General features: G+C 31.8%; 1 protein-coding gene across 3 annotated transcripts in view; it reads right to left on the reverse strand.

Annotated features, from left to right (window-relative positions):
• Positions 1–1,424: 1,424 nt before the first annotated feature.
• LOC118186731 (uncharacterized) overlaps positions 1,425–22,955 on the reverse strand; it is a 127,529-nt gene continuing 105,998 nt past the window's right edge. For all 3 annotated transcript variants that reach the window (XM_035356865.2, XM_035356864.2, XM_085817943.1), the window contains 2 exons: positions 19,967–20,044; positions 1,425–1,587 (listed from right to left, as the gene is read on the reverse strand). In XM_035356865.2, the coding sequence (XP_035212756.1) occupies positions 1,534–1,587; positions 19,967–20,044 (132 nt within the window). In that variant the 3' untranslated portion in view covers positions 1,425–1,533. The remainder of the gene's footprint in view (positions 1,588–19,966; positions 20,045–22,955) is intronic.

Genomic DNA, 22,955 nt, shown 5'->3' on the forward strand with positions numbered 1-22,955 from the left:
GTGCAGCTCATGTCATATAAGGCAGAAATGTTAGTGGCGATGAACTGTCACGTTACCAGCAGGAAGATCGGAATGGTGAAAGAGGCTACTTAGTTAGTTTGCTGTACTATTTATAGGCTTGAAACGTCTTTATCGTGATCCTGAGCAGCGAGTGGGCAAAAGCTTTCGCATTGTGGTTACTGAAGAGAAAACGTGGTGCAATTATGGTGCAAAATAGGACAATATGAAGTTTTGAATAGGGGTGTATGCAATTAAATTTAAGATTGCAAATTGTATATATACTAAAATATTGAAGCCAGGATATTATGGAATCCATCTTCATCATCAAGATGGTTAATATTAGGAGCCGATGATTAAGACAGCTGTGATATTTAAGTAATTTTACGATAATTATTTAGTGCCGAAAGGAACAAAAAAAAGTTATATAAAATAAATAACTATAATTTCCTAAAATTATTAGAATAATTTTAGTAAAAGTTTTGTCGAGATAAAATCAAACAAGCTGATTGTAACTTACCACTGATTTAAATAAAAAAAAATATATGAGTTTTTAATGCTGATAAAGCACACGAAGGCTATCTGAGTAATCTCCAGACAATTTTGATGGAGTGTAAGCTGAGGCATGAAGTCCAAAAGTCTCGTACAACTCTTTCTCAAATACCAGACACTCGAAGAGACTTTAACCTCAAGTTACATTTGCAAAAAATACCAGATTTTAGCCGGAAGTAGAACCAGGATCGAACTTCATGTCAATTTGCACACACCACAACACCGCCTATTTTAGCTAAACTATCACAGAACCACTATTCAAAATCTGAGATAACACTAAAAGACAAAAATATGTAAATACATATTAAATCATAGTTATTAATGCAATTAATTTTATTGCGTACGCCATGTTACTTCAACAACTTATAATTTATTAATTCATTTCGAACCAATATGTTATTACAACGTTATTCATTAGACACGTGTAATTAAGCCATTGTTAAACCCATGTTTCTGGGACAAATAGCAAAGCGCTTTATGTTAAGTGTTAATTGAATTCACTTAATTATATAAATTTTATCTTCACACGAATAAGCAATTGTAGCATAATGGCACTCGGAGGCTCTTTTAATGCAAATAAATTTGGCGGCAATCCAAAAGAAACAAATCAATGTAAACAAAATTACTGTTAAGTGCATTTTTAATTACAGTTATAGAAAATAGCTCAGTTTTACATGAAAATTTAAAAAATACCCTGCAAACTTTAATTTACGCGAAGAGACAGTTGTGTAAATATAACTTCTTAACGCTGTTTTCCATTTTAAGAACTCATATTCAAGCTGTCTAATGAATAAAGAAGTTGCTTTGAAAATCAGAAAGAACAAATAATGAGTTTCCGTTTTTAGTTAATTAGTTTGTGAAGCATTTGTGTGGCATTTATGAATAATAAAAGCTTTTATTTGTATATTTGCTCAGGAAATTACAGAATACAAAACAATAAAATAAGGCATTAAATGACATAATTTGAGATTTCTTCCTTGAACTTCATTCTGCTTGCTTTGGAATGAGGGTTGGTAAAATCTTCTGCTCGGGGTATTGCTGTAGAAAGAAATAAATTCAAATACATTAGCATTTATGTAAAATGAAAACATTCTGATATCAATGAAATTTCTATGTCAACATTTTTCATTACATGCATCGTGCGATTATAAAGCCAAACATTATTTAACTTGATTTTTAATAATTATATATTTTTTATCTTGGTTGTTTTAAATGTCATTTTAAGATACATTATGCGTGTCATGGTATTTTAGTTAAATATTTTAAGGCGTTAATATTTTAGGCATTTTAATATACGTTAGAAATTAAACTTAGTGTATAACATTCCAAATTCTAGCTTGTTAAATAGGTGAAATTCGCATCTTTTATTCTAACTAGTAAATGGCTAAGACACAATAACACGCCGAATAAATACTAATTCAGAAATCAAACAACAAAAATCAGCGTTATATTTACAAAATCTTCACAGGACTAGTTTCGGTGGTTTTACCGAACCACCATCCACAGCTGCAAAACCGCAAATGAACAAGATAGGAAATAATGATTAGATATTCTTGTCCAAGCCTGGACAAGAATAAGCAAGTGGCGCCATCTGTTGGTAAAACCAGAACTAAAACATAATTTCTTTAAAGGCCCAAGGGAAATTTGGGTTGGAATTAGGATCGTTAACTAGAACAGAAAGATTTTTATGAATGTGAAATGCCTCTAGAAAATCCAGTTCTCCAATGAAAGATATTTTTTGAATAATTTTGGCAACAGAAAAATTGAAAGTGTGATTTTCGGACCAACAATGTTGAGCAACAGAAGACTTCTGTGTTTCCTTTTTTCTAACATATGCCTCATGTTCCTTGACGCGAAATTTTAAGGCTCTCTTAGTTTGGCCAATGTAAATTAAACCACACTGGCAAGGAATCCTATAAATACCCCAGGAATTCATATCCGGAATGGGGTACTCGAGTATGGAACTCGGAAATTTTATCGATGGGAGAATAAACAACCCGAAAATTAAATTTCTGCAAAATATGTGCAACTTTATAGCTAAATGATGGAAAGAAGGGAATGACAACAGAACTTTTATAATCTGCTAAAACAAGAGTGTGCCTTTTAGTGTGTTGAGATGAGAATTTTTTAACTGCTTGATTAATAATGTTGGGTGAAAGCCCCTGTCAATAGCTATTGCTTTTAAATAATTTAGTTCTTCATTAAGGGCTAGTTTGGAGGAGCAAACTTGAAGAACACGGAAAACAGGAATAAAATGAAGCTAACTTTTGTTTAGTCAGATGACATGATTTAAAGTGTGGTGGAAGGCAAACCGATGAAGGTTTACGATAAACCGTAGTACTGAAGTTGGATGTGTTACGTGTGACCAGAATGTCGAGAAACGGAAAAGAATTGCAAGTCTCAAGTTCAAAAGTGAACTGAATAGCAGAATCAATAGATTTCAGTGAGGGATTTTTCTGCTGTTTTCTGTGTGCTTTATTATTGCTTAGTTAATTTAGTTTGATTTTCTGCATTGTTTATCATGCCTTCATCTGTTAATCGTTTCACTAAATTACGCCTAAAACGGCAAAAATTCCTGAATCATCTTGACTTTTTACTTAAATGTAAATGTGGAAAAATACATCCCCAATTTTATTCAAATCAAATCTAATGCAGAATGCAGTTAACCGTCATAAAAACACCCTTGCAGTTAAATTCGAAAAACTTCTTTTACAGTCTTTTGGATCAAGTAGTTCAAAAAATCTTCCCATTGTAAACATCAAGCCAATAGTTAATATCTCTAATGTTAGTCTTTCAGAAGAACAAGAGAGAATTCTAAAATATAATTTTAACTTCTCACAAACCTGTAAGCACTCGATTCCAAAGATTTTGGCTCCTATCGAAAAAGCTTTTAAGTTCAGTAAAATTTCAGATTCACAGAAAGAAATGATTAGGCATCTTATCGCTCATAATGTGAAATTCAATAATAAAACTTTGAAATCAAATCTAACTGCGAGAGAAAGAGCTACTATGCGCAAAATTCATTCTAACCCGGATATTATCATTTCAAAGGCCGACAAAGGTGGCCAGATAGTCGTAATGGATAAGAAAACTTACATCGATGGTGTCACTAAACCCTTAAACGAAGGACCATATAATCCGATCCCTAAAGATCCTTCACCTTCGGAATTCTAAAAAATAAAAACTGCGATCAAATCTTCACAAATCATTTCAAGCAACATAAAACATTCGCTTATCCCATCTGTTGCGAATTGTGCCTGATTATACGCTCTTCCCAAAATTCATAAAAGTGGTTTTCCTTTCCGCCCTATTGTATCAAATTTAGGTACTGCCTCGTATCCCTTAGCTAAATATTTAGTTTCCAGATTTTCAACTCTATTAGACAATAACATTTACACCATAAAAAATTCAATAGAGTTTGTAAAAAAGGTTAAAAATATTTCTCCAAGTAATTCACTCATGGTTTCTTTTGATGTAAAATCATTATTCACCAATGTCCCAGTGGAGGGTGCATTAAGATGTCTAGAAATCAGACTTCGCGAATTTTATTTCTCTTGCATCGAAATTAATGAGCTAATTTCTCTCACTCAACTCTGTTTGAAACAAACACATTTTGTTTTCCAAAATAAATATTACAAGCAAACTGAGGGATTAGCCATGGGAAGCCCCCTCAGTCCCATCATGGCTGATATCTACATGCATTATTACGAATCAAAATTGTTTGAAACTTTAAACTTCCCGGCATGGTTCCGCTACGTAGACGATACTTTTACCCTGTTTGAAGATAATCAAAATGATTTAAATAAAGTTCTTTCAACAATGAATTCTATTGATCCTGCTATTCAGTTCACTTCTGAACTTGATACTTGCAATTCTCTTCCGTTTCTCGACATTCTGGTCACACGTAACACATCCAACTTCAGTACTACGGTTTACCGTAAACCTTCATCGGTTTGCCTTCCACCACACTTTAAATCATGTCATCCGACTAAACAAAAGTTAGCTTCATTTTATTCCTATGTTTTCCGTGTTCTTCAAGTTTGCTCCTCCAAACTAGCCTTTGATGGAAAATTAAATTATTTAAAAGCAATAGCTATTGACAGGGGCTTTCACCCAACATTATTAATCAAGCAGTTAAAAAATTCTCATCTCAACACATATTCCAGCTAAAGGCACACTCTTGTTTTAGGAGATTATAAAAGTTCTGTTGTCATTCCCTTCTTTCCATCATTTAGCTATAAAGTTGCACATATTTTGCAGACATTTAACTTTCGGGTTGTTTATTCTCCCATCAATCCGGATATGAATTCCTGGGGTATTTATAGGATTCCTTGCCAGTGCGGTTTAATTTACATTGGCCAAACTAAGAGAGCCTTAAAATTTCACGTCAAGGAACATGAGGCATATGTTAGAAAAAAGGAAACACAGAAGTCTTCTGTTGCTTAACATTGTTGGTGCGAAAATCACAGTTTCAATTTTTCTGCTGCCAAAATTAATCAAAAAACATCTTCCATTGGAGAACTGGATTTTCTAGAGGCATTTCACATTCATAAAAATCTTTCTAGTTAAGGATCCTAATTCCAATCCAAATTTGCCTTCGGCCTTTAAAGAAATTATGTTTTAGTTCTGGTTTCACCAACAGATGGCGCCACTTGCTTATTCTTGTCCAGGCTTTCTTATCTAATCATTATTTCCCATCTTGTTCATTTGCGGTTTTGCAGCTGAGGATGGTGGTTCGTTAAAACCATCGAAACTAGTCCTGCGAAAATTTTGTAAATTTACGCTGATTTTTGTTGTTTGACTTCTGAATCTGCTTATAAATTGGTTTGGCTTTATAAGAACGTCGCCAAGCACAAAATGCTATTTCTCTAAGGGGAAGGATGCCTTCGTGGAAGACCGTCTAATGAAACTGGCTCTGTGTTGATCTTGCGCAAGGGAAAAACCACGAAAATGTCCGTGCAATTATACCATTCGCTGGAATATTGTAATTCACAAAGAGAACAGAGTTACGAGAAGTCAGATGTAGCTCTAATTTACAATATACTACATAATTTATATGTAATCAAACAATTTTTTCATAGTTATTTCCTGGGTGATCTTCTACTCAGATTTCTGACAGCAATGATAGTCGAAGCTACTTAATCCTTAATATCACTCAGTTATATGATTCCTTTATCTTCTATCATAATAGTAGTTTATTTAACATGTAATTAACGACAATTACATGTTCTGCCAATGCATCCTTTCCTAGCTCAGGTGTTAGTTCTGGCGTATTTTGAAGCCGAAAGCCATACACTAAGATTGAGACTAAACAAACTAGCTAATAATTAGCAAATGTACAAGTCAAATTTTGTTAAAAGACATAAAAATTATAGACATATAAACTTTATAGAAATTACAGATACACTCAAGCTCCTACGAATATATAAACATTTGTTGTATGATCAAGTTAATTATTATTAGTCCAAAATGACGATTTAAACAGAAGGACTATTAATTCTGTTTTGACATTTTCCGTTGATTCGCTATAAATGGCGAATCACTTTTTAAATTCTTGCAACCAAAATATGATCCCCCTTGTAAAATAATATAACGCCTGGTAATAATAACCCCTGATAGTAACACCCTTGATAATAACCCCCCTGCGTAAATAATGAAGAAGCTATATAAATGCATGTATGTGTATTTCCTAGCATTGTCATAAAACAACGGTACCTAGAGCTATCCATTTCTGGATAACGTCCGTCACACAGTTAGGATTGAGCCTTAAACCAACCGAATATGGGTATCTGGAAGCCCAAATTTGGGATTTGTTTTATTGTCTGTGTCATATTTTGTAAAGCATTTATGAATTTTTGATTAAGAAACTCAACGATTTCAAAGCGAGTAATGGCAACATTGTACGAAAAACAAATAATTTGTCTCCTGCGTGAGACTGTGTATCGGAAATTTTAAAGATAATTTCTTTCTAAATTATTAGTCCAAAGGGCTATTTGCCCGAAAGGGATTTTGGCATTTTGCGTTGTTTACTATTTGCGTTGATTTTTATCTCCAGCGCGCGAAACTGTGTATCGGAATTTAAAATTATTTTGTGATATTGCTGTTGAATTGAGTTGTGTGGTTCAAGTGCGAAGAACATGATATTTAATAAATAAATGTAACTCAGAAAGCGTTAAAAAATGCCCCTTTGGGCGTAATATAAAATATGAAAACTTTCAGATTTCTTTAAAAATTAATTTTGAAAAATTATTATAACAGCTGTGCAAAGTTTAGATTATTAATTAAACGTTTACATGTATGAATGTATAGGGAAAGCATCAATGCCTCAGTACTGTCTGATTTAAAACAGGTTAATCCCAAATTAATTATATAACTTTGGCGTTCTATACAATCAAATATTTTATTTTCCGCTATGAGGCTATGGAAAGGGCATAATGCACGAGAAAAGATCACGTCTATTGATGATTTCGGAGAATGGATTACTGCAATCCTCGAATATGTCAGTATCAATATTCTGTAACCTATGTGGTAAGAATTGGAATATCATTTGGGCATCCTACGTGCAGCCAGAGTTGAACACGTAAAGACACTTATTACACTATACCAAACGTGGATAATATGGCTGTCTGTGACTCATTAAACCTTTTTGCTGTATTATGTAGATTTATTGTATGAGCAACATTAAATTGCTTATATCATTTGGAGACGCGCTGGACAATAAGTAGCTCCAAGTTGATATAGCTAGATATTTATTATCTGACTGAAACAACAAAGAATATTACTCTTTACAAAACATAAAAAATTACATAATTTGCAACTTTTGAGTATCAAAATTTCCTGGTTTATAATATTAATACAGAAAATGTCAAATTGAGAGATTTTGCTCTTTCTATTTTTTGAAGTGTCACGTGAAAAACTTTTTAACAAGAATATCTGTTACAATCTATTTTAAACTATATTTTAGTTAGCAAGAGATTTATTTTCCTTTGAGAAAAATAAAATCACACATGACAATAGTGATATTTAATCGTGTAAAAGACCTAAGCACTTTCGTTTGAAGAAAAAGAGACAGAAAGCTCGGGTACTGTCAGGCTACCTCAAGAGAGTTTATTATTGATTATATTTTCTTCAAATAAAATAATTTGTTGCAGAAATTTATAACCAACCTGTCAAAAATTTCAGAAACAAGTTAACATATCTTATTAAAATATTAATTTAGAAGTAAAACAACAAAAACCAGCGTTTATATTTGCAAATTTTCATAGTACTAGTTTCGATGGTTTTACCGAACCACCATCCTCAGCTGCCAAAGTGCAAAGCGCTGCCATTTGCACTGTGGCAGCTGAGGCTAATAGTTCGGTAAAAACCATCGAAACAAAGCATTTAAAAATTTTAAAATATAACGCTGGTTTTTGTTATGTGACTTCTAAATTAATATTTCTTCGGAGTGTTATTTTAACCTAAATATTTTATGAAAGTTTCCAGAAGTCCATGTCCTTTGTAGCCCAAAACTTTCTGTATTTACAAGCGAACAGTTACCGAATTATCAACAAATGTTTGTCATAAAAGTAACTTTGTTTTAATAGCGGGTCCTAAATTTGATCTTTATCTTGTATTACTTCCATAATAACATGGAATAATAATCAAAATTAGCAAATTTGCTCTTGACTGTTTCTGTCAGTGTTTCACATTAGAGTATGCTACAATTACCATTAGAATATGTTACTTTTTAAACTGTTACAGGTAAATTGCTAACACATTATTAACTGGCAGATTAGAAATATAATTTTTATTCTACGAAGACGACATAGTAGTTAAATTTCAAACTTGCACCTATAACGTAGCCGCCAAACAATTTTCAGAAATTTCTTTGTCTTGTTTCACGAAACGTTGTAGCTTGAAGCGCACATTTAGGATTCGAATTTATGGAAAAATTATAGCCTCCTTTTTCGAAAATTTTATGTTAATACTTTTAATAAAGCGTCTAGTAGAGACTAATTTAACAAAAATATAAAACTTTTATCCACGAAGCCCTTTAATTCTAAAAAAGTTAATTTCATGTATTAAATCAGTGTTTATTAAACCAGTTTAACTCTTGAAGCAAAGTACTTTAATTAAAAAAAGCGTAACTAGTTTGGAAAGCAAATCTCTTAAGCAGATCTGTTCGAGAACGTTTAAATCGAGGAAAAAAAAAGACTACTTAAAGTACGTGAATATAACGTATATTCAACGGACCATTAATAAGTGAGGTTTCTTGAGTACATTGTGAGAACGAAAACACCGGAAACACTTTCTGGGGATAGCTCTTAAAACTCCCATATATCTGTCGAGAAAATGACAAAGAGCTCTTTTACTAATTACCGAAGACTCGTAGAGTGGGAGAATTGATTTACAAGGAGATGGGGCTGAGAATGTTATTATACCGAATCTATTTGATCACCTGCCGGGATAAAGTTTACTCACGCGTGCGTAAGGATGCAAGGGGTAAATGAAATGAAATGAAGAAAGCACCAGTTCTTCTGAAGTGTAAACGCAACAGCGGTAATTAGGTGGTCATATAGGGAATCTAAAAGTTTTGCCTTACTATAATCCAATCAATTTTTTTCTCGTTTCCGTCTGCAATTAAACAAGTCTCACGTATTTTGCTTTATATGTGTTTTGTTTTAACGGATTGAGAAGTATTTTTATGTGTAGAAAATATTTTAAAAAATCTGAAAGTTTGCAGATTTTTATATTACGCTCAAAGCAGCGTTTTTTAATGTTTTGTGTGTTGGCTTTATTTATTAAATATCATGTTCTTCGCACTTAAAGCATAAAATTTTGTTCAACAGCAATATCACAAAATACTTTAAAAAGAGAAGAAGACTGTGTATCGGGCTTTAGAATTTCTGATACACAGTCTCGCGCCCTGGAGGTAATTTTTTTCCGGTGCAGTGTTGCCACTGCTCTCTTTGAAATTATTGATTTTCGTGATCAAAAATTCGTTAACGCTTTATGAAATATGAGATATATAATAAAACAAATTCCAAATTTGGGTTTCCAGAAGCCCATATTCGAGTAGAGGACTACGTTATTCAAAATTTAAAGTCTCTAGATACGGTTGTTTTCTCACAGGGCGAAAAACATACATATATTCATGCAGATTCTTCATTATTTAATTTATTTAAATATAATGCAGGGCTTTACATTTTTGGTGCAACAATTTGAAATGTGAAACGTCGTTTATAGTGAACCAACGTACCAGAACGAAATTAATAGCCCTTTTGGGCAAATTGTGACTTTGGGCTAAAAATATTAAACTTATTTCATTTTCTCAGTTTGATGAACGTTCTGATTGAGTGTTTGTTTTACGATTTGTTAAAAATTAAGACAGTGTAAAATTACAAATACGCGAGCGAACGGAAACACAAGCATTTTGGTATTAAAGAAATTAATATAACTTCGCTACTCTTTTTATATGCAGACCAAAAACATATTTACTATAATAATGAAACTGAGAACTTTTATTATATTGATGTTAGAAACGCGTTTAGTTAAGTCTTTCTAAAGTTTTTGGACGGTTAGGTTATGTTACGCTACCATAAACGTATTATTGACACGCGTTAGCAATTGGTTCCACTTAACGGAACATTATACTTTTGTCTTCCATGATCCTTGCTCACTAACCATTACTCACCACTACTCACAGTTATCATTCTACAAAATGTAAAATCCAAAATTTATCTTTTGAATTAAATAAATCTGTAACTGTATAACAAAACTGAGCTATTTACAAACAGCAAATAATAATTGTGCATGCCAATATTTCGAATCCTGTCTAATGATATATCTAATTTACACAAATTGAAACTCACTATTGTATTATATTATTAAATTAATGTGTTATCATAAAAGATGTTTTGAACGTTAACATACTTTATAATAATATGTTTATTTAGTATTATACTAATTTATTTATTATTAATAGTACTAAATTATTAGTACTATTAGTACACTAAATTATTAGTATTATTAGTACACTTATTAGTACTAAATACTTATTTATTCAGTATTTAGAATTATACTAATATTGTTATGGTTGTTATGAGTAATTTCGCTTTTATGATATGAGAGTAAACCCACGAAATTCATCTTGGCAAGGAGGCAGGTTTGGCAAGAGCTCTGGACACCATGCAGGCAACAGTAAAACTTTGCTGCGTTCCGCCCCCAAGTCTGAAAGAGACCACTCCAAAGAGAGCTGTCCGAGGGGCTCGCACCCCTTTTCCCCTACCACCAACCTCTCGAGAGGACCTGCCGAACAGTCATTATACATTTGCAAACATCGGTGCCTTCTCGGGGATTCGAACACGGACTCTTCGGTACAGCAGTTAGCGTGGCTGACCACTACCCCGGTTGGACAGCTTATAATAATTTTGTCGTATAATGCATACCTAATGCAGAATTAATGCTAATGCTTTTTTTTATTTCAAAAAAATTACGATGTTCAAAAAATAAGTTTTCATTTTTTTATTTCAGAACAAAATTAAAAGTACGTTTTTCTGACAAATTTAAAATTGAAATTATGCTTCTCTTTCTTAACATATAACCTGTTTCTATTTCAACAAAAAAATTAAAAAAAAAAAAAAAAAAAAAACAATAAAACTGTCTTAGTGTTGGCTCTAAAAGCGATTACGTAATCTTGCTTTGTCTTGATCGTATTGAATGAAAGAATTATTCGTAATCCATCCTCATGATTTCAGTTAAAATTTTGAAAAGTCATCCTTTTTATACGAAGATGGATGATGCACTGATTACACTGATTATGGATTAAATGTATAGATCAAATTCTTGCTACGCACTCGATATAGGTTTCATATCCTATCAATACACTGATTGTGGATTAAATGTATAGTTCAAATTCTTGCTGCGCACTCGATATAGGTTTCATGTGCTACCAATACACTGATTGAATTAAATGTATAGATGAAATTCTTGCTACGCACTCGATATAGGTTTGATGTCCTATCACTACATTGATTATGGATTAAATGTATAGTTGAAATTCTTGATTCGCACTCTAGATAGTTTTCATGTGCTACCAATACACTGATTATGGATTAAAGGTATAGATGAAATTCTTGCTACGCACTCGTCATAGGTTTCATGTCCTATTAATACATTGATTATGGATTAAATGTATAGTTCAAATTCTTGCTGCGCATTGTACCTAGTTTTCATGTACTAACAATTCACTAATTGGGATTAAATTTAGAGTACTAATAAGGAACAGTGAAGAAATAATAAATTTTAAAATTATACTCATTTGAGCTCAGCAGCGCCCGAGCGGTAAAGTCGCTGAACAGTGATAGTTCGCCCTTAATTCGATTATAGGCGAACGAACGGGCTGCCTGGGCATTTTCGTGTTTTTTTTTCTAATGTATCAGATGGTTACAGAGGTAGATTCCTTAGAAAGTCGTCCCTGAAGGCACCCCTCCGTCAGGTCGATAGTCGTAGCGGGCTTTACCGTAATCAAATAAATCAAACCAATACTCTTTTGATTTAAAATTTTTAAAATCTCCAATTAAGGTCACTAACATTCACTAGGTACAAAGTAAATTATTTAATAACTAGATTTCAAAGTTTAGATGGAAAATAGCAAGAAACGATTTCCATTAAAAAGTAAAACTATTTGCATCAGTTTAAGTGTTATAAATTGGATCTATATGTAAGGAATGCGCATAAAATTTCTTATAATTAAGCTCAGTTAGTAGATTATAGTGTTAAAAATGTAAACTTCAATATCACTATCACTGACGACTGAAACCATGAATATGAATTAGATTAGATGGTACAGCTCTAGGTTTTCGATAATTCTAAATGTTACTAATTTATTTAATATCACCTTGATATTTAACATTTTTTTCTATATTATTTACAGATATCTAACACCTAATTTTAACTGCTATTGTTTTTATAAGCTGGGAATCAGCTATATATTTTTCAAACTAATAATGATTGCAAACATTCTGTATGAAATTTAGATTAATCTGGGAAAGGGGGTCGAAATGAGCTAAATCGCACTATCGCCTCTACGGTGGACTGACTTTTGCCACTATCAAGGCTGTTGCCAACGACAGGCATATCTTGCGGTCCTTAACACGAGGAATTCCATGAGCTTGGGCTGATGTTACTGTCAGACAAGCGAGCGTTACCAGAAAACCAGGTACTACATTAATAAAAGAAATCTATGAAATACAGAACAATGTATTAAAATTCTGTCCATTTAAAATCAAAATTTTGGATTTCAGCTAACAACATTAATAATATTAAGATAATTTAAAAGTCAAACAACAAAAATCAGCGTTATATTTTCAAATTTTCACAGGACTAGTTTCGATGATTTTACCGAACCATCATCCTCAGCTGCAAAAGCGCAAATAAACGAGATAAGATATATTGATTAGATAAGATAAGAAAGCCTGGATAGAAGATAAGGTACTGGCGCCATGCGTTGATGAAACCAGAACTAAAACATAATTTCTTTAAAGGTTGAAGGCAAAGATGGATTGGAAATAGGGTCGTTAACTAGAACAGAAAGATTTTTTTGAATGTGAAATGCCTCTAGAAAATCCAGTTCACCAATGGAAAATCCTGTCCTGAAGAACTAGTCCTGTGAAAATTTTAAAATATAACGCTGATTTTTGTTGTTTGACTTCTAAATTAATATTTGTTCGGCTTGTTATTGTTTCTTAATATTAAGATAATTTTATTAATTTAAGAAATATTACTTAATGTGTAATATAATGTCTACTTACTAGTTAGCACTTGTAGTACAACTAAGCCAACAACCATATAGTAATTAGTTAATATAAAACACCGTTGTTAATAATTATATGGTAGAAGGATGGTGCCCACATTCTCCCGTCACTCCCTCGTACAGTAGTTAATATAATTACTGCTGCAAATCTCAAAGGGCTTCAGGAATTATAACATAGGGTTAGCACGAATGATTCGTTCGTTTTGAAAAGACTATATTTTCAAAAATAATTTACGTACCCATATGAAAGATATATGAAAAGAACCACAAAGTCACCCAAGTTTATACACCCTCTACTTATATTCAGTATGTTCCCCTTTGGTGACCCGACATACGTCTAGACGGTAACCGAGTTCATTCCATACATTTTGTAGTATTGTTGTCCATATGTTCGTCCCGTCAATTGACCATATGTTCGAAATACGAGTACCACAAAAAACTGTGTGAAAGATTTTGCGTTAATGGTCGCATTTCAAACCGGACCATGTATAGCTTCTGCAACAATTAAACCCGGAGGATTACGCCCGTCGGCTAGATTTTTGCGTCAACATGGGAAGACGAAGATTTCGCCACCAAGACAATATTCAGCGATGAAACAACGTTCCGCTTATCCAGTGACGTAATGTAAAGATTTATCTGCGATTTTTATCTTTTCTTCTTAGTAAAATTATTAACATAACAAAGGTGTTTAATGTGATCAAACATGTGTGGAACATAAAATATGGAATAAAATCTCAAACACCCAATGACATTTCTGTGTTTTAGGCAAATACTATTCAAAGAATTATCAATTTCAATTATCCTAAATTATGAAAGAAAACGAAAGGCTGAGAAGAAAACTCAGCCAGTTGATTAAATTTTTATACAAAATCTCTAAATATTTTTCAGAAGTTCCCCAGATTGCTTACTTTAGATGCTTGAGATATAAGCATTTATTTGTTACTAATTTCTTAATCCACTATACTAATTTTATAATTTTTAGAATTTAGATTACACAATTTAGAAATTATCTAACAATCTAAATTCTAAAATTATGAAATTTGATTACGAAATCTAAATTCTAAAATTATGAATTAAGATTAGAAAATCTAACTTCTAAAATTATGAATTTAGATTACACAATCTAAGTTCTAAAATTATGAAATTAGATTACAAAATACAAATTCTAAAATTATGAACTTAGATTACACAATCTAATTTCTAAAATTCTGAAATTAGATTACGAAATCTAAATTCTAAAATTATGAATTAAGATTAGAAAAATCTAACTTCTAAAATTGTGAATTTAAATTACACAATCTAAGTTCTAAAATTATGAAATTAGATTACAAAATCTAATTTCTAAAGTTATGAAATTATATTACAAAATCTAAATTCTAAAATTCTGAAATTAGATTACAAAATCTAAAATTATGAAATTATATTACAAAATCTAAATTATGAAATTCTTTTACAAAATCTAAATTATGAAATTATGAAATTAGATTAAAAAATCTAAATTCTAAAATTATGAAATTAAATTACTAAACCTAAATTATGAAATTAGATTGCTAAATCTAAATTGTGAAATTAGATTACAAAATCTTATCTAAATTCTAAAATTCTGAAATTAGATTGCAAAGTCTAAAACTCTGAATTTAGGTTACACAATCTAAATTCTAAAATTCTGTTATATATCAAAAAATAAAATTTCTATTCTGTACCAAATTTCAAATTAAAAATATTTAATGCTACGAATAAAGTTTAGATAAGTTGTTTACTTTGACACTCTGATTTTAATCACTATTAAGTAGATTTTTTCCTCCCAAAGGCTGTATGCTTTTATCGCCCTTCATTGAAAGTAATAATTTAAAAAATATCAGAACTAGTTTCGAGAAGTTTTGGCACTATTTGTCACATGTTTGAAGAGTAAATGAAAAACATTAAAGTGACAACAGGAGATGAATGTGCCTGAATTCTTCCCGAGGCACTCCATCTCAGGATAACCAAAAAAAAAATACGAATACTTCGAATACTTGACAAGATGATATTCTAAGAAAGGATACCCTGAACAGCATTTTACACCTAACGTCTAGTGCAAAAATATCAGCCATAGTTTGGTAGTGCTTAGAAGAAAGAAAGCCATAGTTTGGTAGTTGCTTCAAGAAATCCTTAGAATTTTTCAGGGTAAAATTTTATTTATTTTTAGGAATGATTTCTGAAAGTTTACTCCTTATATTTCTGACTTTCTTAATGTACTTTAAAAGCTTATTCCCTCCATTAACTCGATTTTGGACAAATATGATGTTTTTAAGAACATTTATAGCAAACTCGGGAAACATTACGTAGGTGAATCCTGTATAGTAAATTATCTAGCGATCAGGTTTTAAAATTATATTAATTAAAAAATTAAATAAATTACTAATTTAAAATTAAATTAAAATTCAGTTATAGATTAAAATAATTAATCGGAAAATTTTGGTGTTTTACTGATCTTTTTCAGTCAGGAAAATAATAATAATATGCAGAATGCATGGATGGATGAATGATTATTCTAAGAAGAATATATTTTATTTTACATGATAAAAATAATGATATAAAATTCATACATGTTACTAAACAAAATATTAACTAATATACGTGTCACAATAGGTTAATGAATTATTTTAATAATAATCAATGAAGATGGAATGAAAATTGATGCATTGAATTATGTGGATATGACTTTAAATAACATTTGCTTTACACTTAAGGTAATATTGCATTTCAAGTTATTTTAACAGAAAAAAAATATGATGTGGACACCACATGATTTCCATGTACGGCCATTTAAATTATACACATTTCTTGCTGCATTTCATATAAACTTATTTCCTCGAATTTAATTGGAGATATATTTCTCATTCAATTAAAATATGAAAAAACACAAAACACCAAATACAGATAATACAATTTAAAAAATTAAAAAAACAATTTTTAAAATTAAAAACAATTTTTAGACTTAAAATTACAATTTCTACGCATAAAGAAGCAGTTTGGCCAGGGCAAGAAGGCAGCTTTTTCGGTGCACAAAAATGAAAGTTTACGTTTGGTCGGTCGCACTCGACAAAAAGACACTGAAGGTGCAGAAACTGACTAAATTAACTGATCCATTATGTTTCAAATGTAATCAATATGGCTGCCCCATTAGGCTTAGTCAAACCCAAACAAATTTTACACTGTTGATAATTCTATTGCATGCAGATTAACTAAAGGCATAAAAGCCTTAACCAGAACATAAGAATAACATAATTCAGCCATTTTTAAAGCATAAAATGCACAACATACAAGAATAAAATTCTGAATTCCCAGACCCGAGTAACAGAACGAGTATATATACGTGTATATTTATATACTTTCGATGCTTTTCGATTGTAACCAAAATGATAGTTGTACAACTACACGTTATGGCAGTCCTACATACAAAAATGTTCTGAGGTTACTCGGTTTTGAGCTAAATGAGATACATACGTACACAGACATTACGGAAAAAAATAACTCTTCTGAATCTATTTTAAATCCATTTTAAAATCCGTTTTGGAATAAAAAAATGTCACTCAAAAACATCGTTAAAATGCATTCGATACCTGCCAAAATGGTTATTTTCGTTGAAATATGACACTCGAAATTTTTCGCGATTACAATACTTCCTTTACTTCGTGCAAGGAAGTAAAAAGTGTATAAGGTATTTCTCTCACCTTCTTGGCATGCCTTCGTGGTGTGGTGGTCTGCGGTTCGATTCCCGGCGAAGGCGGTTGCTTATTTTTTTATCTTTCTTGCTTCCAAATTACCTAATGTATCTAGAAGTGTATGCGTATAAAATGCGTTCACAGATATTTGCTTAATTTATGTTCAAAAGAAAGATAACTAATTGGTCAAACTTTTATAAAATAAAAATTACAAAAATAAATTTGCTTTCAAAATATAAAAGGGGTGATAAATAATAACTGATTTTAATATATTTTTAATCTTATGGTACGCATATAAGACTAGTATGGTTTTCAGAAGATTTTAATGAAAATCATATTTTATGTATGAGCCACAACGCTAATTATTTTAATCTGCTTTCATCTTGTTGGTTTTTTTATATTTTAATCATTCAATTAAATTTTAAAAACTATTATAGTATAAATTCTAGTTTAACTTGTAGAGACATTAAGTGTTTTGGAAGCAGAAAAGATGAAAAATATGCAACGTCTGCGCCATGAATCGAACCGCGGACCTCTGAAATACGCGCCCAGCGTGCAGACCACCACACCATGAAGGCATGCGAAGAAGGCGGGAGAAATACCTTATAAACTACTCTTTGCTTAATAAGGAAAACTCATTTGCTATAAATTTTAATCTTTTTGATCTATCTGGATATAATGCTATCTGGGATATGGTGCTTTGCAATAACTCAGATGCATAATTATTTAACTTATTCTACAAGTTATTGTCTAAAGGACAAAAGATAATCGTCTTATTGTAGCAATTTAAATTCATCTAATACAAAAATTCATCTTGATCGTAATCTGATTAAACATGCTCTCTGAAAAGGACCTCCTATCATTCTCTTATATAATGAAGGGATTATCTTTCACTTAAAGCGAACTTTCTTCTGTTCTTTGTGATCCAATTTTATTTTAGAACTTCAACAATTCATTCCGAGTCTCTATTTTAGCAGTGAGATTCTCAAATCTTGCAATTAGGCTACAGATGCAATTCTTAGATTCTTCTTTCCAGTCAAATGGATATCCTTAGTTTTATTTTACTGGAGTCTTCCAAAGACAAAGAAAACTTAGCTTATTCTTTAAAAGAGTGAAAGCTGAGTGGGATTTAAAACGTATCTTTTTTCATTTATAGAAGAGATGTATTGGATTTATTTTGATGCAAGTGCACGTCTCAATCGTAAATTAAATTTTTAGAAGTGCATTCTGTATTACATTTCTATTTATGCTTTTGTGATTCTTCTAAAAATAAACTGTAGAAAAGACTGTTGAATTGAAATCTAGGTATATTCTGAAAAGAACCAACTGGGGGCATTTAGTTTAATTGTTCTACATAAAGTTTTAGCCCAAAGCGCAATTTGCGATGAAAGGCTATTAATTTCGTTTTGGCATTTTTCATTCGCACCGGTTCACTTTTCAAATTGTTGCCATCAAATATTATAGATCTGCATTATATTTAAAGAAATTAAATAATGAAGAATCTGCATGAATTATGTATCTGTCTGGCACTATGAAAGAACAACGGTACCTAGAGACACAAAAATTTTGAATAACGCAGTCCTGCTTTCGAATATGGGCATCTGGAAGCTTAAGTTTAGAATTTTTAATTTGTTTCATTATCTGTTTCATATTTTGTCAAACATCAAAGAACGTTTTATCAAAAAACTCAACGATTTCAAAGAGAGCAATGGCAACACTGTACGAAAAGAAAACATTTTTATCTCCAGCGCGAGGCTGTGTATCGGAAATTCTAAAGATATGTTCTTTTTAAATATTTTGCGATATTGCTGTTGAATTGAATTTATGGTTTAAGTGCAAAGAACATGATATTTAATAAGTAAAGGTAACACACAAAACGCTAAAAACACACCTTTAGGCGTAATATAAAATCTGAAAGCTTTCAGATTTTTAGTTATTTTTTCGAATCATTTCCTGTGTTTAAAAATTATGTATTGTAGTAGAATTTAAAAGCTCGCATATAGTCTGCAATAATTACCAACTGCTTTGTAGTCTATAAAATATTAAGCTAATTTTCAACAGATTATGTTGAAGCAAAAATGAAAAAGAAAATAGTAACTGACTACAGCTGAATTGCATGTGTTACAGAATAAGCAGACCAGTTTAGGAATGAGCTGGTTAAAAGCCGTAGTTATCAACTACCTATACTTTACTAATTCAGAAGTCAAACAACAAAAATCATTTTCAAATTTGAAAATATAACGCTGATTTTTGTTGTTTGACTTCTGAATTAGTATTTGTTCGGCGTGTTATTGTGTCTTAGCTATATTTTAGTTTCTTCTTCATAGTTATGTAACAAGTTTTAGAAATATGCATTTTATTCTTTGCCTTTAATGGTTATCCTTATTTGTTTCAGTGATTTTTAAACTTCTAACTATATTGAAGTTCTACAAAATAAGCAAGTCAGTTAGTAATTAGTTCACACATAATCTGATAATCCAAAAATCGCTAACTGAACTCTTGCCTTGAAAAAGATATATCTTTTTCTCGTACATTGTTGTGTAAGTTGGTGTATGACAGATCTTTGGCTAGCATTCTCAATGCCACTGGAATTTACTTTAACTTTAGGCCCTATACATATTTTATTTTTATGCAAAATTTAACGGGAGAAAAGAAAACAATTAACCTGAAAAATAACCCATTTTTATAAAATAAATATTTTTGAAAAATTAGAATTAAGGTATGATACAGGAAAAATTTGTCATAGCTGCACAAAGCATTTATTAAGCTTTATTCATGTTTTACAGTTGGAGAGTTATGATGCATAGTTGTAGCTTTAAATGCATAATAAATCTCTGGTATTTGTTGCGTATGAATCATTTAATAAAGTATTTATAAAGTAAAAAAGTATTATATAACATTGGGCTATACATACCTCTCTGCAAGTTCTAAGTATACATCGTTTATGTTGTGCTGTCCAAGCAGCTTGTCCAGCTTGGTCAGGAATTCCATCCTGAAATAAGAAACATTAGTATATATATATTGTTACGAATTTGGTATTTAAAAAGCTAATGTTAGTTCAACTATAAATTAAATGGTTTTATTTCTCGCGCAGTGCAGCGAGTGACGAATTGTCATATCCTTCTTTTTCTTGGGCGTGTAGTTTCTGGATATGTATTTACTTCCTACCGTAGACGTATCGTATTGTGTGCGTTGCATAAAACAGCCATTTTAACGGCACAAAACTTTATTAACACACAAATAAAAATAATAAGTACAAACGATGAACACACAAGTATCACTTCGTTTCTTGCATCTTAGCTGACATACAACACATTTCCTTCGTTACTTTGCTACTACCTACTAACTACTCTTCTCTAGTAAGTCTCATGAGAGAGAGGCGTTGCAGGCCGTTCGGCTAAACTGCGCATGCGTGGTCATCACGTCATGACACCTCCCCTCGAAAAGATTTGATTGCGTCTTTCAATGACCTGTCAAATCCACATATATAAACATTTCTTGAAACAAAACAAAATAACATTCATGAAATTTTCGAACATAATTAACCAATTCTTACCATTTTAAATTAAAATTACTTCAACATAAATTCAGTAATCCTATTCATTTAAAAAGATGTAACATTCAATTAACATTTCAAACTTAAATCCTTCACATAATCACAATCATATAAGCAGTTATCATATAAACGAGACAATACAAATCAATCATTAACATTAAACATAATACTTTAGCAAACCCTAGCTAAATTTTTAAACACATTACCTAACGTTAGAAAAAAATTTAGCATTTTAGATAAAAAAAAATCAAACTAAACAGTCAAAATGTCTTATAGTTCATAGTTCATAACGTTAGTCATGCTCCACTCACTGGGGAATATTATGTCATTTTAAGTCACGTCATCAATAAATTCAGCATGGTCTTTTAGTCTACACATGTTACCGTTATATTTTGTTGACACATAAACTACTGGATGCACATATTCACTTTCTGATTCAACGATTAGCTTTAGCTGTAAAAGCTTATCTATTTGACGATCAGCTTCATTTCTTAGAACTTCAGGTATTCGATACGGTTTCTGCTTTCTTGGCATACTTCCAGGTTTCAGTTTGATGCCGTGTTCTCTCACATTGGCGATTTTCGGAATACCAGTTCTTAGGTTCTTATGCCTTCTTAAAATCTCCATAAGTTCTTTCTTCTTATGCGGTTCAAGGTGTATAAAATCACATTCCTCATTAGAATAGTGTTCTTTTGCTTTCCGTGGAACAATTCTTGGAACGTTTTCAACTTCGCCGAAATCAATATCTGTATCATATATCACACCGACATTATTCACAGCGGTATTGAATTCTCGTATCTTGTTTGCGTGAACATGCTTCGATGAATTGTCAGGCATTTGTACTATGCAACTATAATCAGTATGCATTTTGATGATCGTAGCAGGTCCCGTCCATCTGGCATAAACTTTGTTTTGGCTATCAGGGATTAAAACTATAACCCTATCACCTTCCTTGAATTCTTTATGACGAGTCTTTCGGTTACGGTAGAATGCATAAGCTTGTTGCTTTCCAACATCTGTAAGTCCTGCGTATTCAGCAACTTTTTCCAATTTCGTCTTCAAATCATTCAGATAATCGGTAACTGAACTTAACTGTCCATGAGGAACAAGAGTTTCATTAGTCCATGACGATTTCAAAATAGACAACGGGCCATTAGGACGTCTTCCATAAAGCATTTGAAACGGACTAACACCAGTCGTAGCATTAGGAACTTCTCGGGTGGCCCAAAGTAAATACGGTACATGTTTCTCCCAATCTTTCGAATGTTCTCTAACGGTATGATGTATCATTCCTTTTAAAACAGCATTAAATCTTTCTACCAGGCCATTTGAACTTGGATGATAAGGAGTCGAGAACCTTGGGGACGATCCGATCCTTTTCAAAAACTCTTGGGTCAACGAAGCAGTAAAATTAGTTCCTTGATCTGAAGCAACAATTTGAGGAATTCCTGTGCGTGAAAAGATTTGCAACAATGCATCACATATTGCTTTGGCATTCAAATTCTTCAATGGCACCGCTTCGGGCCACCTTGTACATTGATCAACAGCACACAGAACATATTTGTAACCTCTACAGCTTGGGTCTACAGGTCCTAGGATATCCACATTAATTACTTGGAATGGTTCTTTAGGACGTGTTACTGGCGTAATCGGAACTTCATCAAAGGGACGCTTTTTCGCTTGAAGTTGACAAGAAGTACAAGCACTGCAGTATTCATTTACATCTTTCTTGATTTCAGGCCAATAGAACGAATATCTCAAACGTTCAGCTGTCTTCTTGGTTCGCAGGTGACTTCCCCACAAGCTAGAATGAGCTTAGTCCAAAATTTGTTTTCTTCTTTCTTTAGGAACGACTAACTGGTAAACTCTTTCTCCTAGAACTTTATCTTTATGATACAAAAAGTTGTCAATAACAATAAAGTTATTACTTTCGTTCTTAACATTTTGCCAGCATGTTTCTAAAGATGGGTCATTCATTTGTTGCACTCGAAACAGTTCTGAATCCGAAGCACATTGATCGTGTCCCGTGCTACCTTTGGAATCATCCTTACCTGTATCTTCATATACAAGAGCACAACATTCTATTATCTTCTTAACAGTTTCATTACATTTTTCATTAATTAGGTTTTCCCTATCATGGTTAAGTATTTCGTCAAAATTTTCAGTTTCATGAAAAGGCATTTCACCGAAACTATCAGTAGCAATGTTTACATTTTTACATTCAAAATTAAACTTTCTTTTATCATCTCCCCTTAACTCATTAAAAGCACTTAATGACAAGAGTAAATCATTACATAACTTATCCACCATTGCACATGTTATAAAAATAGGTGACATAAATTTATTA

Source organism: Stegodyphus dumicola, chromosome 6 (genome assembly GCF_044657685.1).
Source record: "Stegodyphus dumicola isolate Sdum_Otavi_A_Nest chromosome 6, ASM4465768v1".
In the NCBI taxonomy this organism is placed as follows: Eukaryota; Metazoa; Arthropoda; class Arachnida; order Araneae; family Eresidae; genus Stegodyphus; species Stegodyphus dumicola.